The sequence below is a fragment of the Hydra vulgaris genome, chromosome 12 (genome assembly GCF_038396675.1).
Source record: "Hydra vulgaris chromosome 12, alternate assembly HydraT2T_AEP".
Taxonomy (NCBI): Eukaryota; Metazoa; Cnidaria; class Hydrozoa; order Anthoathecata; family Hydridae; genus Hydra; species Hydra vulgaris.
The window spans coordinates 30,797,436-30,812,500 of record NC_088931.1 but is presented as its reverse complement, the minus strand read 5'-3'; the positions used below and the strand labels follow the sequence as shown (position 1 = coordinate 30,812,500).

At 27.7% G+C, this 15,065-nt stretch overlaps 1 protein-coding gene and 1 long non-coding RNA gene across 2 annotated transcripts in view; one reads left to right on the top strand and one right to left on the bottom strand.

Annotated features, from left to right (window-relative positions):
* The window catches only part of LOC100208020 (sister chromatid cohesion protein PDS5 homolog B), a 122,785-nt gene that overhangs the window by 65,749 nt on the left and 41,971 nt on the right, over positions 1–15,065 (bottom strand). Inside the window, exons 11-18 of the mRNA XM_065812893.1 lie at positions 9,279–9,317; positions 9,142–9,203; positions 7,956–8,039; positions 7,697–7,810; positions 7,556–7,588; positions 7,314–7,362; positions 5,575–5,623; positions 4,959–5,311 (exon numbers count right to left, since the gene is read on the bottom strand). Coding sequence (XP_065668965.1) covers positions 4,959–5,311; positions 5,575–5,623; positions 7,314–7,362; positions 7,556–7,588; positions 7,697–7,810; positions 7,956–8,039; positions 9,142–9,203; positions 9,279–9,317 — 783 coding nt within the window. The remainder of the gene's footprint in view (positions 1–4,958; positions 5,312–5,574; positions 5,624–7,313; positions 7,363–7,555; positions 7,589–7,696; positions 7,811–7,955; positions 8,040–9,141; positions 9,204–9,278; positions 9,318–15,065) is intronic.
* Positions 13,324–14,928, top strand: LOC136088652 (uncharacterized). Its single transcript, XR_010642359.1, has 3 exons — positions 13,324–13,547; positions 14,414–14,461; positions 14,814–14,928. It is a non-coding gene; the product is annotated as an uncharacterized LOC136088652 (long non-coding RNA).

The window sequence follows — 15,065 nt, the reverse complement described above, 5'->3', positions numbered from 1 at the left end:
GTAGATGGCATGATGAATGCGAAACAGTACAAGAAAGTGATGAGAACTTGTCTGATTCCTCAACTAGAGGACTGGTTTCCTGATGGGAACTGCATTTACATGCAAGATGAAGCACCCTGTCATACAGCAAACATTATCAAGGATTAGTTTGTTGACATCAGTATGGAAGTGTTGCCCTGGCCGGCAAGTAGATTTGAACCCAATTGAAGGGATATGGCACAATCTGAAAGACAGAGTAAACGAGGTCACCACCACTAACAGACGTGACTTAATCGAATGCATTAATCATGTATGGTATCACAATCCGGATATCACACAGTTAATTTCCAAATACTATGCAAGTATGCCGAATAGAATTGCAGCGCTTATAAAAGCCAAGGGTGCACAGTGGGACAAAATCGAGTTTTTTGTGCCAAAATTATTTTCGTAGTTTTTTTTATTAGAATAGCTTTTTTTATTAGAATATTTATATATAAAATGCATAAATAAAGTAATAAACATGTAATTATATAATATAAAAAAAATTATTAAAAAAATTAAATTTTGGTGAAAAATACGAAATATTTTTAATGGACAAGACAACTATTATCAGTGTAAACATTAAAAATATTACTTTTCGATGCATGTATTTGTCATAAAATAACTTTTTTAGATTTATATTTACAAAACTTATATATTATATCAGTAATGAAAGATTTTAAAGGTATTCTTTGTGTACAAAACATCTCTTTTACATGTTCAGTATTTCTCATCAACTGACCATTAACCGCAGACCAATCTTTTGTTATAACTTTTTTTATTGCAAAAAGTTGCAAAACATTTATGTTGCATGGTTATTTACATACATTTAACATGAGATTTACATAGTCAAATGTTTGGAGGATAGTTTATCTGATACCTAATAGTAAAGGTTAGTAGCAACAAAAATATCAAAAACTTTCTGTCTTTGATGCATAAAAACTAATGATTATATCTACGTTAAATTATTTTTAAAAGCCTGAGAGAACAAAACATTCTTAATTAAAATAATATAGTTTAAAATGAAAGTCAATAAAGTTAATTTAAAAATTATGAAGTTTTTTACAATTTTTCTCATGTTACTAACAATTTTGTTATATATAGCCATATATTTACTGGAAAAAATAATAAATACGGTATTGTATTATAATACTGTAATGATTAATCTTTTTTTCTTTAATTTTCAACTGTTATTACTTTTCAAATATGATTTGACTCTGGTTATTATTAATACCTTGTAGGAAGAGGATTTCGAGGAGGTAATAGCCTCTTCCCCCATATTTATTTAAGAGGAGGGTTACTTCTCTTGCCCTTCCCCTTCAAATCTTTAACCCTGGCTGTTTTAGTCACTCCCCCTCAAACTGATATGACCTTTCTACGCTACTCAATAATATTTTACTTTATATTTTGAAACATAGTATGTTTAATAAGTTTTCTATGTATGTTCAGTTAGTTATTTACAGCTTACTAATATATTATAATAATATCATTTCAGTTAACTAATTACAATTAGAGTAAAAAACATTGCTGAAGTTGAAGGTATTGCTTTTTATTTTTAATCTGTAAGTATTTTAAATATTTAAAAATGATACGGTGGTATTAGTATGTATATTAGTAAATTAATTCATAAAACAGTTTTAACTTAAAATATTATGATTAGAAAGTCACATTGTCATAAATATCCTGCATGGACAAATAAGAAATGGGGCGCAGTTTTGTGGACAGATGAATCTAAATTTAATATCTTTGGATCAAATGGTAAGCAGTTTGTCCGCTAACCACTAAATAAAGAGTTTGACCCACATTACACTAAAAAAAAACAGTTTAATTTGGTGGTGGAAGCATTATGGTGTGGGGATGTTTCTCATCATCTGGTATTGGTCCTATCTATTTAATAACAGACACTACGAAAGCTGATACTTATACTAATATATTTGAAGAAATAATGCTTCCTTATGCTGAGGATAACATGCCACTGCTCTTGATATTTCAACAAGATAATGATCCAAAACATAAAGTTTCTATCACAAAGAGATGGTTCCAAAATAATGGTATGAGACAATTGGACTGGCCAGCATAATCGCCCGATTTAAATCTAATAGACAATTTATGGAAAATTGTAAAGAATGAGGTAGGAAAACGAAAGCCTTGGAACAAAAGGGATCTGTGGTAACATCATGGTACACTATTCCAATATTAACATACCATAAATTGGTCAACAGCATGCCAATCCAAGTAAGCAACACCAATCAGCAAGACCAATCAAAGTAAAAAAAAATAAAGAACATCAGAAAAAAAGAAAAGTTTGTTTTTGTTCTTAATTGGTTTTAATTATTTTTGTTAAATATTTGTTTTATAAACATTGAATTTTCTTGATTTTTTCAAATATAGAATCAAATTAACCATTTCTGTATTTATTATTGTTTCCAGTAAATTTCCGGCTACTTTTAACAAAATTGTTAGTAACATGAGAAAAATTGAAAAAAACTTCATAATTTAAAAAAAATATATAATTTTTAACAAAAAAGTTTATAAAAACATAAGAATTAATATCAGTTAACATTTACTGTGAAGAAAAAGCGTTTTTCTAAATGTTTAGTGTATTTGTTATTTTTTCCACCACTGTGTGTGTATATATATATATATATATATATATATATATATATATATATATATATATATATATATATATATATATATATATATATATATATATATATATATATATATATATATATATACACTAGTGGCCATTGAATTAAAGCCACTTGATGATTTTGCTGTAAAATGAAATATGTATAAAAAAGTAGGAACAACATCATGCCGTTCGGTTTGTTTATATAAGACGTCATTATTATTTATGTTATGCATATTATACCCGTGTTTGGCTTAGTATTTAATTAAATTTCATGATTTCTTGCTGAAAAACTATAATGTTGTTATTGCTTATTTTAGTGTGATTATGGGGAAAAAGCCAGATATTAATGATTTTGTCAAGAGGCAAATTGTAACATTGAATGCTGAGCGTTATTCTCAGCGTGATATTGCAAAGAAACTGAAGATTTCTAGAGGTGTCGTTGAGAATGTTTTAAGATCTGGAGGTGTTTCACGACATTCCAACTGCAAGGGAGTACGAAAAACAAATCATTGTGATGATCATTATTTGAAGAGCATTGTTGTGTCTAGTCCGCATACTTCTTCTGCACGCGTTGCAAGCCTAGCTAGTGACAGGGGTATTCAAGTGAGTGCTAGGACTGTTAGGAGACGTCTGTCAAATGACTTTGGTCTTGTAGCTCGCAGACCAGCGAAGAAACCTCTAATCACAAAACAACAATTCCTCCAGCGATTGAAGTTTTGCCGTGCGATGAAAGACAAGTCAAGGGAGTGGTGGGAGAGAGTCATGTTCACAGATGAAAGTAACTTCAGCAGCTACGAGGCCCTGGTTACAATTATTTCAGACGTCCTGCCTCTCAGCGATTCAATCCCAAATACACCATCAAAACTGTCAAACATCCACCAAGCGTCATGATCTGGGGTGGCATCACAGCAAGTGGTCGGTGTGGACTGCACATCTTCAATAAAGGGGAAAAGGTCAATGCCAAAAAGTACTTGGAGGTTCTTGAAAGTAAGCTTCAAATCCACATGAACATATCAGGAGCAACAATTATGCAACAAGACTCAGCCCCTTGTCACACCGCAAAGATTGTCCAAAAGGGTTTTCAGACAACAACATTGAACTTCTTTCCAATTGGCCATCAAATTCACCTGAGCTAAATGTGATTGAAAATTGTTGGCAAATTATGAAAAGGAAAGTTGCTGCACATCATCCTACATCAGAAAAAGACCTGAAAGAGGTTTTGAAGCGTGTGTGGACGACAGAAATAACACCGGAATACTGTAAAAAATTGTTCATAGCATGCCTGGTCGCATTAATGCTGTGCTTAAAAATAAAGGATATCCTGTGAATTACTGACTTTTATTCATCGTTTGAGCTAGAACTTTATTCAGTGTATTGTAAGGTTAAAATTGCATTTGATAATATGCCTGCTAGACCTTGTTGCTAGAGTAAACTGTGTATTTTCCAAAAATTTGCTGCTGGCTTTATTTCAATGGCCACTAGTGTGTATATATATATATATATATATATATATATATATATATATATATATATATATATATATATATATATATATATATATATATATATATATATATACACATATATATATATATGTATATATGTATGTATGTATATATATATATATAAATATATATATATATATATATATATATATATATATATATATATATATATATATATATATATATATATATATATATATATATATATATATATATATATATACATAAATTAGTAGAAAATCACTTAAAAAAAATTTTTCTCATTTTACACTGTGTTTCATCAATAAAGACTCATATATATATGTATATATATATATATATATATATATATATATATATATAATATATATATATATATATATGTAATTATATTTATAATTATATTCATATTTATAATTATAAATATAATTGTACTTAATTACAAAAGAACTTTAAAATAAATATAAGTTAATAGAGAGAAAAAGTTTAGCACACTAGATAAAAATAATGAATCGGCTTTGTAGCTGAGTATAGTTTTTAACTTTGATAATACAAAGTTACTACACACTATAATAAAGTTAAAGAGATATAAAAGAAAAAATAATAATAATTCAAACAAACTAAACAATTCATAAGCATTAATTACTACAATTAATAATAGTTATAAATAACTAAACCTAAATTTTTTTAATAATAATAATAGAATATCAACTTATATTATTTTTAAAACAAATAAATTTTATCATTGTTATGAAAAAATATTGTTCAATATTATTAGAAAAATATTTTTACATAGTGCTATTAAAAGAAAATAATACTTTAATTAGCTTTAGACCAAATTTTCCCTTCTCCATAATAGCATCCTCTGATTCTTCTGCATCATCATCATTGCTAATGCCATCAATAAGTAATTTTACTTCTCTTAGAAGTATTGTAAAACTAGGCATATCAACAATTAATGAACAGACACGATCAAGCAAAACTTTTATAGTGTCAATGATTGTGCTTTTTGAAGTTAGTTTAAGGATCTCAGTAATTGATTTCATTTTTTTAGGACATTCTTGTCTAGGATCAACACATAGTTTGAACAATTGGTATAATTTATCATCTGTGCAAAGCTGCAGCAATTTCTTTAAATTCTCTTGTGCACGAATAGGATCTGGTAAACATCCTGAAGTTAAAAATATCTATGAATGCTATAACTTTAAAAAATACATAATTCAAATTAAAAATTTGAGATAATTATTAGGAGATATATTAGCACATTTGTAATTTACTTAGATATACATGAATGCAAAGTAAACAATAGAAGTGCATGAAGCATCACAATTGAAAATACGTGTGTAGTGCAATTGAAAATACAAGCAAAACTTCTATGAGAGGTAAATATACATTTAAAAATTAATTTATAATGTTAAAAACTGTAGGTCTTACTTGATACAGCAAGAATTTTTAAATGAAGCTTCTGTTCTTTATTTTCTTCCTATAAAAAGTACAACTTTTTACAACTTTTGGCTCAAATTCATACCATCTGAAAAATAACTAAGAAAAAAACCCTAAAATCAACCTAATAATGTAATAAAAATTCAACTCTATTGTTGCAGAAAAAAAAATTGCCTCTCAAATCTAAATAAATAAATATAAAATTAATAATAATAAATAAAATTAGCTCAAACAATGTTTCATATAGAGTAACCATCTCCTCTAGAATTAATCAACCTAAATTAAGTATTGTAATAAAGCGAAAACATATTTTCTGTTGCTTTCTACCCTTGTTTAGTATGCTGGCATAGATGCAAACTTGTGTTACATTATTTCTTGTCTAGTATGATAAACACTGGATCTTTGAGATTCAAATTCACAGATTCTTGTTTGTTTGTTTGTTTTTTTCTATTTGTGACATTTATACTTAAATTTTAATTATATATTTTTCTCATTTTTTATTGTTCACAATAATACTGTTTATTACTTGATTAATGTTCTCATTTCCAGAACATTAACCAAGTAATAAACAATTACCAAATCTTTTAAGAATGAAGTATAAAGTGATAAAAGGATAATTTACTAATTTGTTTATCCACTGTAGTGAGTTAGTTCATAACTGTAACTCAATGTAAACTTTAATATAAAACTAAAATAACATGCCACAAAAAAGTTCTTTTTATAAAATGTTTAGGTTTAAAACTCCTACATTTTAAATCGACTTCACCCTACATTTCAATTTTTCAAAGTTAAAATTAAATTGAATAACTTCAACCTTTTAATTTTGTTAACGTTTGACATTTGGTTCTACGCTTGTGTGGTTTAGACAGATATCCCATAATGCCATTTTGATGTTAAAAGAGTTAAAGCACTTTTTTATAACTGATGTTCTTTCTGGTGCGAAACTCTTTCTGATGTTAACCTGATTTGCAGATCAGGATTGAGTTTTTTTATTGTGATACAACCACAAATTATTGTCCAAGAATTACAAGCTTCAACTATCTTAATATTCAATATATTTGGGATTTTAATGATCTGTCCTGATCATGATTATTTATCATAATCAGGACAGATAATTAATAATGATTAGGATAGTCAATCAATCAGACAATATCGTGAGGATTATTTTTAATATCTTTATTTTCAATTTTAAAGAATCTTTATCTTTTTAATACTTTTTATCTTTATTTATTTTCATCCCTCATGTTATTTTGTCACTTTAAACTTTAACTAACTTTATGTGTTGCTATTGTTTATATTACCACATTGTTTATATTACTACATTGTTTATATGACTACATTGTTTATATTACTACATTGTTTATATTACTACATTGTTTATATTACTACATTGAATAAATTATACTGAAGAGGACATTTTGCATAAATATTAAAGTGTATAATTATCATAACTATTCCACAACTTAGTTAATCAATGAATATTATGTTTATTTGTTGTATTAAGTATGCAAATTAAAAAAATGTTACAAGTGATTTGCTATTATTGATTTTAAACATCTTCTATGTAAACATAATCTTCATTAATTTTTGAAGAGAAACAGATTATTACTAATCCATAAATTGCGTATAAACAGTATAAAAATTCAAACTTTTACAAAAGTAACATTTTGCAAATGCTCGATGAAAATTTTAAAATTTAATTTAATTTAATTATATCTAATAGAACTTACCTTTTCATTTTTGTATAATTCTAAGAGTGCACTGAATTCAAAATTTACTCTGAAAATATTTAAATTTAATAAATATAAAGTAGTTATATAAATATTTAATATTCATATAAAAAGTTCTTTATCATAAATATTTATCTTTTTAATAAAACTTAATATCATTCCATACAGTAGAAACTCTTATATAAACAAAATACAAAGTTTAAATTTGAAATTTATTTGCAATTTAACTTATTAAAACTAACCTGGATCTATGTTTTAACATGCTATCAAATATGCTAAAAAGGACATATAGATATAAGCTTACGAAAAACACATTTACTGTGAAGTTTAAAAAAATATTTAACAACTTTGATAAATAAAATAAGTTAAGCAGTTATAAATACTTAATTGATGTTTCATCTAATGAAAGGTAGACATCGAGCAGCCTTTTCATTCGAATCTCTGACTCAAGTGAGACTGGGATTAAGCAACCGTGAAAAACTCTCTCAATGCATAATCTGTAAATAAAAATACCAATAACATAACATATATATGTCAAGGATATATTTAGCATATTACTTCTTATTAAAAAAAAAACTTAGAAAGACTTAATAAAAACATTTAACTTATTTGCAATCAAGCTACAATTTAATTTAAAAATACCTATCTTCAATGCTGTCTTGGATATAAAGATGTAAAATAATCGAAGGTATCCAGGCTAAATCTTTTTGACACTTGACATTTTTACTGTTAAAAAAAAATATTTAAGTTTTTTAAAAGTTTCTTTAATTATTGGGCTAGTTAAAAAAAATGAGGAAATTTTCTGAAAATTTCTAGAATGTTCTGAAAGCTTCCAGAAGCTTACATGATGCATATGAAGTTTAAAACAGCCTATAAGACCAATAATAATTTCTGCATTGCAACTTATGTATGTCTCAAAAAATGGATGACATTAATAACCATGTAATAACCATAACATTCCTACAGAATGTATGTAACTGAATAAGTCAGAGTTCAGTGTCTAAGGGAACAGCAAAATGTTGATTTTAACACTAATGTAATGGTGACTTAATGTTGCAAGATCAACTTAATCCATCAGACCATTGGAATTGGATTTGGTGCTATACTACAGAACACCACTTGCACAAAACTAAAAAGACCTCTAAGCTTGGTGTTTGGGTAACACCCAAACTCAATACTAGTCAGCTAGGTTAGCAAACAGACACCTGCATAAACCTCTTGATATTGCATTGCACTTTTAACTGGCTTAAGCATGTCATCACGAGGCATGAGAAGTGGGTACTCTACATAAACCATACCAGGAAGGGCTGGAACAACAACCAAAATCAACTTAAAAAATTCATTTGCACCTTAAAATATTGCTGTTTTTGATATAGTGGGGTGTGTTCTGTGTTGTTTACTGAAAACTGCTCTTGCCCAACACCCCACTTACAAAAGCAACCTACTTTGCTCAACTTAAAAAGCTTCAAGCAAAACTATTATAAATATGCTTAAGACAAAATAAAGTTTACATCCTTCATAAAAATGGTCATCCTTATTAATGATTTGATATCAAGGAGGCAACACCTCTATTACTTCTTTAATTTAAAGTCTAAATGTTCTACACCACAGAACTTCTTTGCCTAACCTTGGCAAGAAGTTATAGACAATAATGGCGCATATATTGTATAAGAATAGTTATGGAACTAAATATAAATAGTAGATCAATTTTTTTGAAAAAAAAAAATGCTCATTACTTTTTAGCTAATCCAATATAAATATTTAATTCATATATAAGAATTATTGAAAATTTTTTTGGAAAATTGTTACAAACCCTATTATTATTTACCTGTTATAAACAACTTTGTACAGCTTTCCAAGTGATGTTATAGCTTCTCTACGTACTAACCACTGTATTTAACAAATTAATCTGATAAGTAAAAATAAAAAAATTTGGGAAAGTAAAAGAAAAATTTAAACAAATACCTTTTTGTCTCTAGTTCGCCCCTTCACAGATTCTATAAGCTAAAAAAAATTTAATCTTGCTTTCATTACTTTCTCTTTTAGAAAAATTACTAGAAAAAACTTTGTTTTAAAATTTTTTTTGTTTCGACTCCAAACTAAAAGATTTGATAAAAAACATTGTAGGATTAGTATTTAAACTCCAAGAGATAACATTGTAAAATACAAATAAAATCATGATAATGTTTAACCAACATCATTCTTGCCTCATTCATTCAGACTTAAAAAAGTGAATAATTCAACTTGATTTCTTAAAAACTAAATTGCTTGTATCCTAATGGATCAATTAAAAAACAAACTGCCTCAAAACTGATGTTTGAAGAAATCTTCTAAAGAACTGATGCTCAAGGAAAAAAACTAGACGAATAAGAGTTTTTGGAGCACTTAGGAACAGTCACAGAAAAAGGATGAGACTTAATTGAGTGCCCATTATAGTATTTGTAGAAAAGAGAAAGAGAAGCAACATTACAACGATGTGGTAATGGTTGGAGGTTGGCTCAAGAGTAGGTCCAACTATGTTTACAATGCATTTTTGCACCTTGTCTAAAAGAGAAAGGGCATCATTAGAAGATCTGCCCCAGATATGGCAACAATATTCCATACAAGGCCGGATTTGAGATTTATAGAGATAGAGAATAGAATCAGGAGTGAGAAAGTGTTGGGCTTAATAAAGAGATGCAACCTTAGCAGACGCTAATTTTACAATGGATTTGATATATGGCTTCCAAGAATAAATGGTACAAGAATAAATGGTAGTATCATCAGTGAACAATCCCACCTTAGATGTGAGAATATCTGGAAGATTGTTAATGTAAATTAAAAAGAGTATAGGGTCAAGTATTGAACCTTGAGAAACCCCTGAAGTTACAGAATAAGAAGAAGAGTGCTGTCCATTGAGGACAACTTTTATACGATTGGAAAGGAAGGATTCAATAATCTTAAAAATGTTAACAGATACACCATAAGAAGAAAGCTTATGGAGAAGACCACCATGCCAAACTTTATCAAAAGCTTTAGAAATGTCAAGATATGTTGTCCGGGCCACAAGCTGTAAAAGAGTATAAGCAGGAAATCACTTTAGATACAGAAGCCTGAGTGATACGAATGTCAAGCAATGGATCAACCTGTTTGACAGCTATATCAGGTAGAACGCAATTAATGGAATCAAGAGATGAGATTGATGAAAAGTTCTTAGCAAACAATTCAGCTTTGTCTTTAGGTGAGGCGACAAAGTCTGAACCATACAAGAGAGGTGGAATTACAGATTTGCCTTTATTATTGATACTATTAATGATTCTCCAGAAGTCACAAGAGCCTTATTTTTGTGATGTAATACAAGATTTCATTACCTGAGAATAGCGGGCTTTGGCGTTAAACAAAAACGTTTTACAATGGTTTCTAGCAGTAATAAACAGACGTCTGGTTTCTGGAGAATTATTTTGCAAATAGATATGGAAGTAATGGTTTCGAATTGCAATTGCAGCAGCACAATGTGAGGAAAACCATGGAAAAGAGTGAGGCTTGACCTGAAATCGTCGATTGGGAATAAAAGATTCCATGCCAGCCTGAATCCACAAAGGTATGTAAGAAGCACATTTGTCAACAGGAAGACAAAAGATTTCTACCTAAGGGCCATCACGAAGAAAATCACGGAAAGAGTCCCAGTCAACTCAAGGTAGTTGTAAGAGGTACGATGATAGGGGGATTCAGATGATGAAGAAGAATGAGATAATAGTTTTAGTGAGATCAAATCGTGATCAGAATCACCTAAGGGTGAATGTGAAGAAACTGAGCACTGACTAGGATCAGAAACAAGACATAAGTCAAGTAGAGAAGGTAAATGATTTGGGTTGTCTGGAAAGCAAGTTGGAAAGTTGACTATTTGAGTAAGGGATTGAGAAGGGATTGAGGCTAAAGTTGTGGGCTTTAATGCCTACAGAATAACTGACACTAGAGCCAAGCTATTCAGTGTGATGAGCATTAAAGTCACCAACAATAACAATATTAGCTGATGGATAAAGAGAGAGGGCTTGGTCAATATGATTAGAAATAACATCAAAAAGGCAATAGAGTGAAGTGGTGCTAAACGAAAGCACATAAAAGAATAGTCTGTGGATTCAAACCTAGTTTCCCGACAAATGGGTGAATCCTTACAAATGTAAATGCCCAGACCGAGCATGTGACTATTGGAGTCTTTACAAATTAAAGGAAGATAACCATCAACACTAAGATCACAAGATAAGACAGCTGAACTCAAATTAGCTCACAAAGAGCAAGTAGGTATGGTGAACTTTGCAAGAGATAAGACTCAATAAAAGAAAAGTTACTTCGAAGACCACAAATATTAGTGAATGATAGGTTTAGAGAACTTGGTGATGATGATGGTTTTTTATGTTTTATTGTTTTTGGCACGTTATTCATTTTTAAATTTGTTAAAAAACTTACTCAAAGCATACATAGTACTCAGTACACTGTTTAATAGCCAAAGCAATTGCCTCATTGCTATTAATAAACCTTAAGCCTTAACAAAGGGCTCCAAATGTGGCCTTGGCAATGCACACCAGAAGTACAAACAGGGTCACGATCCATGCGCAACATGGCGCTGTTAATACTTTGATATTTTTCAGCAGTTGATGGAATCAACCTCTCTGAGAGCTATCACAGAGTTTGGGAAACCTGACTACCAGCTGACCTCAGAACCATAAAACTGAGTTTTAGAGCTGTACCCTCATTGTATCATTAGGAGATAATAGAATGAGTTGCCTGATCATAAAAATAGAGACACAAGCAAAACCCATGCATTGAGTCAAGAAGATCAAGCATTCAACATCCTAAACTGGAAACAATCTATTAAAAATACATCTGCACAATTAATTAATTCAATTTAATATAGTCTGATTCTGGATTTGCTTTCAACCTCTCACCAGTTAACAATATTTAAATTTTTAAAAAATATAAAGAAATTTTTAAAATAGTTAAAAAAACTTTTACCAGACTAGATTTAGTAGCAGCTTCAAATTTTTAGCTCAATACTTAGTTTAATCATTTTGGATTAGAAGATCCCAGAAGATGTATAATAATTGATTTAATATTATTTTTGAAATATTTTAAAATGTGTTCATTAAAAAATACAATATCAACAGCTAAAAATCTACTGATTGTAAAAAATTATTTAACTGATTATTATTAAATTAAATTATTATTATCATTATAAATTATTAAACCAAATTAACTTTAATTAGCAAAATTGGATTATATGACTAATAAATTTAATAATCACATTACCATAAATAAATTATTAAAATTATCTAAAAGTCTAAATAAATATAATAATATTAAATAATAATACAATAATAACATTTAAAATAACAGTTTAAACAGTTTGACAATATAATTATAATTTATAGTAAAAAATTAAAAGAAACTAAGGAATATTCTCGATGATGACGATGATGATGATGATGATGATGATGATGACCATAGTTAAATTCGGTATTGTCACTTTTTTTTTCGTTAATGTAGATTTTTTTTCGGTATCGCAACTTCGCTTTCGTTTTTGCAACAGCGCTATCGTTTTTGCAACCACGTCATTCGTTTTTGCAACCGAAATGTATTTAAACTCGTTTATGCAACCCGCAATAGGTCAAATCGGCACCGGTAAGAAAATGTTAAAGCTTACCGCCATTAAATTTACTTGAGGAATCTTCAAAAATTTGTTTAAGATGGTTTTAGATTTTTTAAGGTGTTTTGGAAAGTTTGTAATAATAATATTAATTTTAGTTTTTTAAACGGATTATTAAAATAGATTTTATCAAAAAATAAAAATAGTTGAAGCTGTATTTTCACTAAATGTTGTTTAGTTATATACATACTGTATGTATGTATGTCATACCACAGTCAATGTCACATTAGCACTTGGACAAATAATTTAATGTTAATGTTTTAACTATTTAATATTATTCAATATTAATTATATTGATTTAACTAAAACATTTTGATTTTAAAGTTTTGGTTTGATTTGCCTTGTTGGTAAGAAACAATTAATTTAATTAAAAGTTTCAAAAATATTTAGTCAGCTATAACTCCTACAAATTCAAATGGTTAAATGCCACGTATGTTCGGGGAACGCTTCCTTTTCTGGAACTATATGTGCCTTATGTAAAAAAATAATCGATATCCAATGCCATGGAGGGACAATTGGTGATGGCTATGTTGTCTGTAAAATATGTGCAGGTATTAAATTGTTACTGTATTTGTTGTTTATTTCTTAACATAAGGCTTATGTTTATACAAAAAGGTATAAAGTATAAAATGGTACTAGAGCTTATAATAAGTTCTAATACTATTTTTTACTTTATACTATTTTGTGATAAATGTAAAACAATGTTGCATTATTTAAAATAAATAAACCCTGTTGCATTATTTAATTAAATAAAACCTGTTGCATTATTTAATTAAATGTTGCATTATTTAATTAAACTCAATGTTGCATTTTTTAGTTAAATAAATCCTGATCCGGAGAGCAAAACTTTAACATTGCATATGATTAATTAATCATATGCAATCTTAAAGTTTTGCTCTCTGGATCTCTAATAATATAATATTGAGTTTAATTAAATAATCCAACATTTAATTAAATAATGTAACAGGGTTTGTTTAATTGAAATAATTTAATTAAAATATTTATGCTTAGAGACTCTAAACAGTTTAATTAAAATATTTATGCTTAGAGACTCTAAACATAAATGTTTTTTTAATTGTAAAGTAAAATTCAGTTAACAGCATAATTCTACAATAGTATATTTTATTCAACACAATATTTAATTTATCTCAAACTTTCAAACAATCTAGAGCTTTAATTTTGCAATATTTATTTATCAATCAAATGCAATATGATTAATAAGAATACAATTACTTTTTATTACATAAAATGTATTACATATTATTTAAATTTATAAACTAATAATTTGCATTATAAGATTATAAAATTATAAGAATAAAATTATACCAAATAAATGTTTTTCATTTAAATAACTTTAAAAAATGTTTCAATATAGATTTTAAATCAATTTACTTAGTTTAATTATTTCATTATTAAGGTTGTTGTAAAATTTCTCCAACGAAAAAAGATGATTTAGTTGGTAGAGGTAATTTTTCATTTGTTTATATGTAACTTTTTTTATAAGCGTCTATACAAAAATATTTAAATTAATAAATATGAGAACTTTTTTTAACAACTACATAACTATTTTTATTGCTTATTTTTAAAAAGTGATAATTTTTTAAAATAAGCTCTTGTAGTAAACCAATATGAAAAATAAATCTTTTAAAGATAAGAAATTAAAGTTTTGTTTTTTGGATATTCTTCTCTATTGAACAATTATAGAGATAAACAATAACTTGCAATGTGCTTGCAAATTGTTCATGAGGATTTTATTTTTATTACTTTCGAATTAAGGCAAAGCAAATAGTAGCTTAAGAATAAAATTGCTTTTTTAGGTGTTCAAAAAATGACAAAAGAAAAAATTGAGGAAATAGCTTCTTCTCTCTTACTTAGATCTATATTTTCTGGGCAGGTATTAACGATACTTTTGTTAAGATGATAAAATGAATCTGTTTTATTATAAACTTTATATATATATATATATATATATATATATATATATATATATATATATATATATATATATATATATATATATATATATATATATATATATATATATATATATATATATATATATATATATA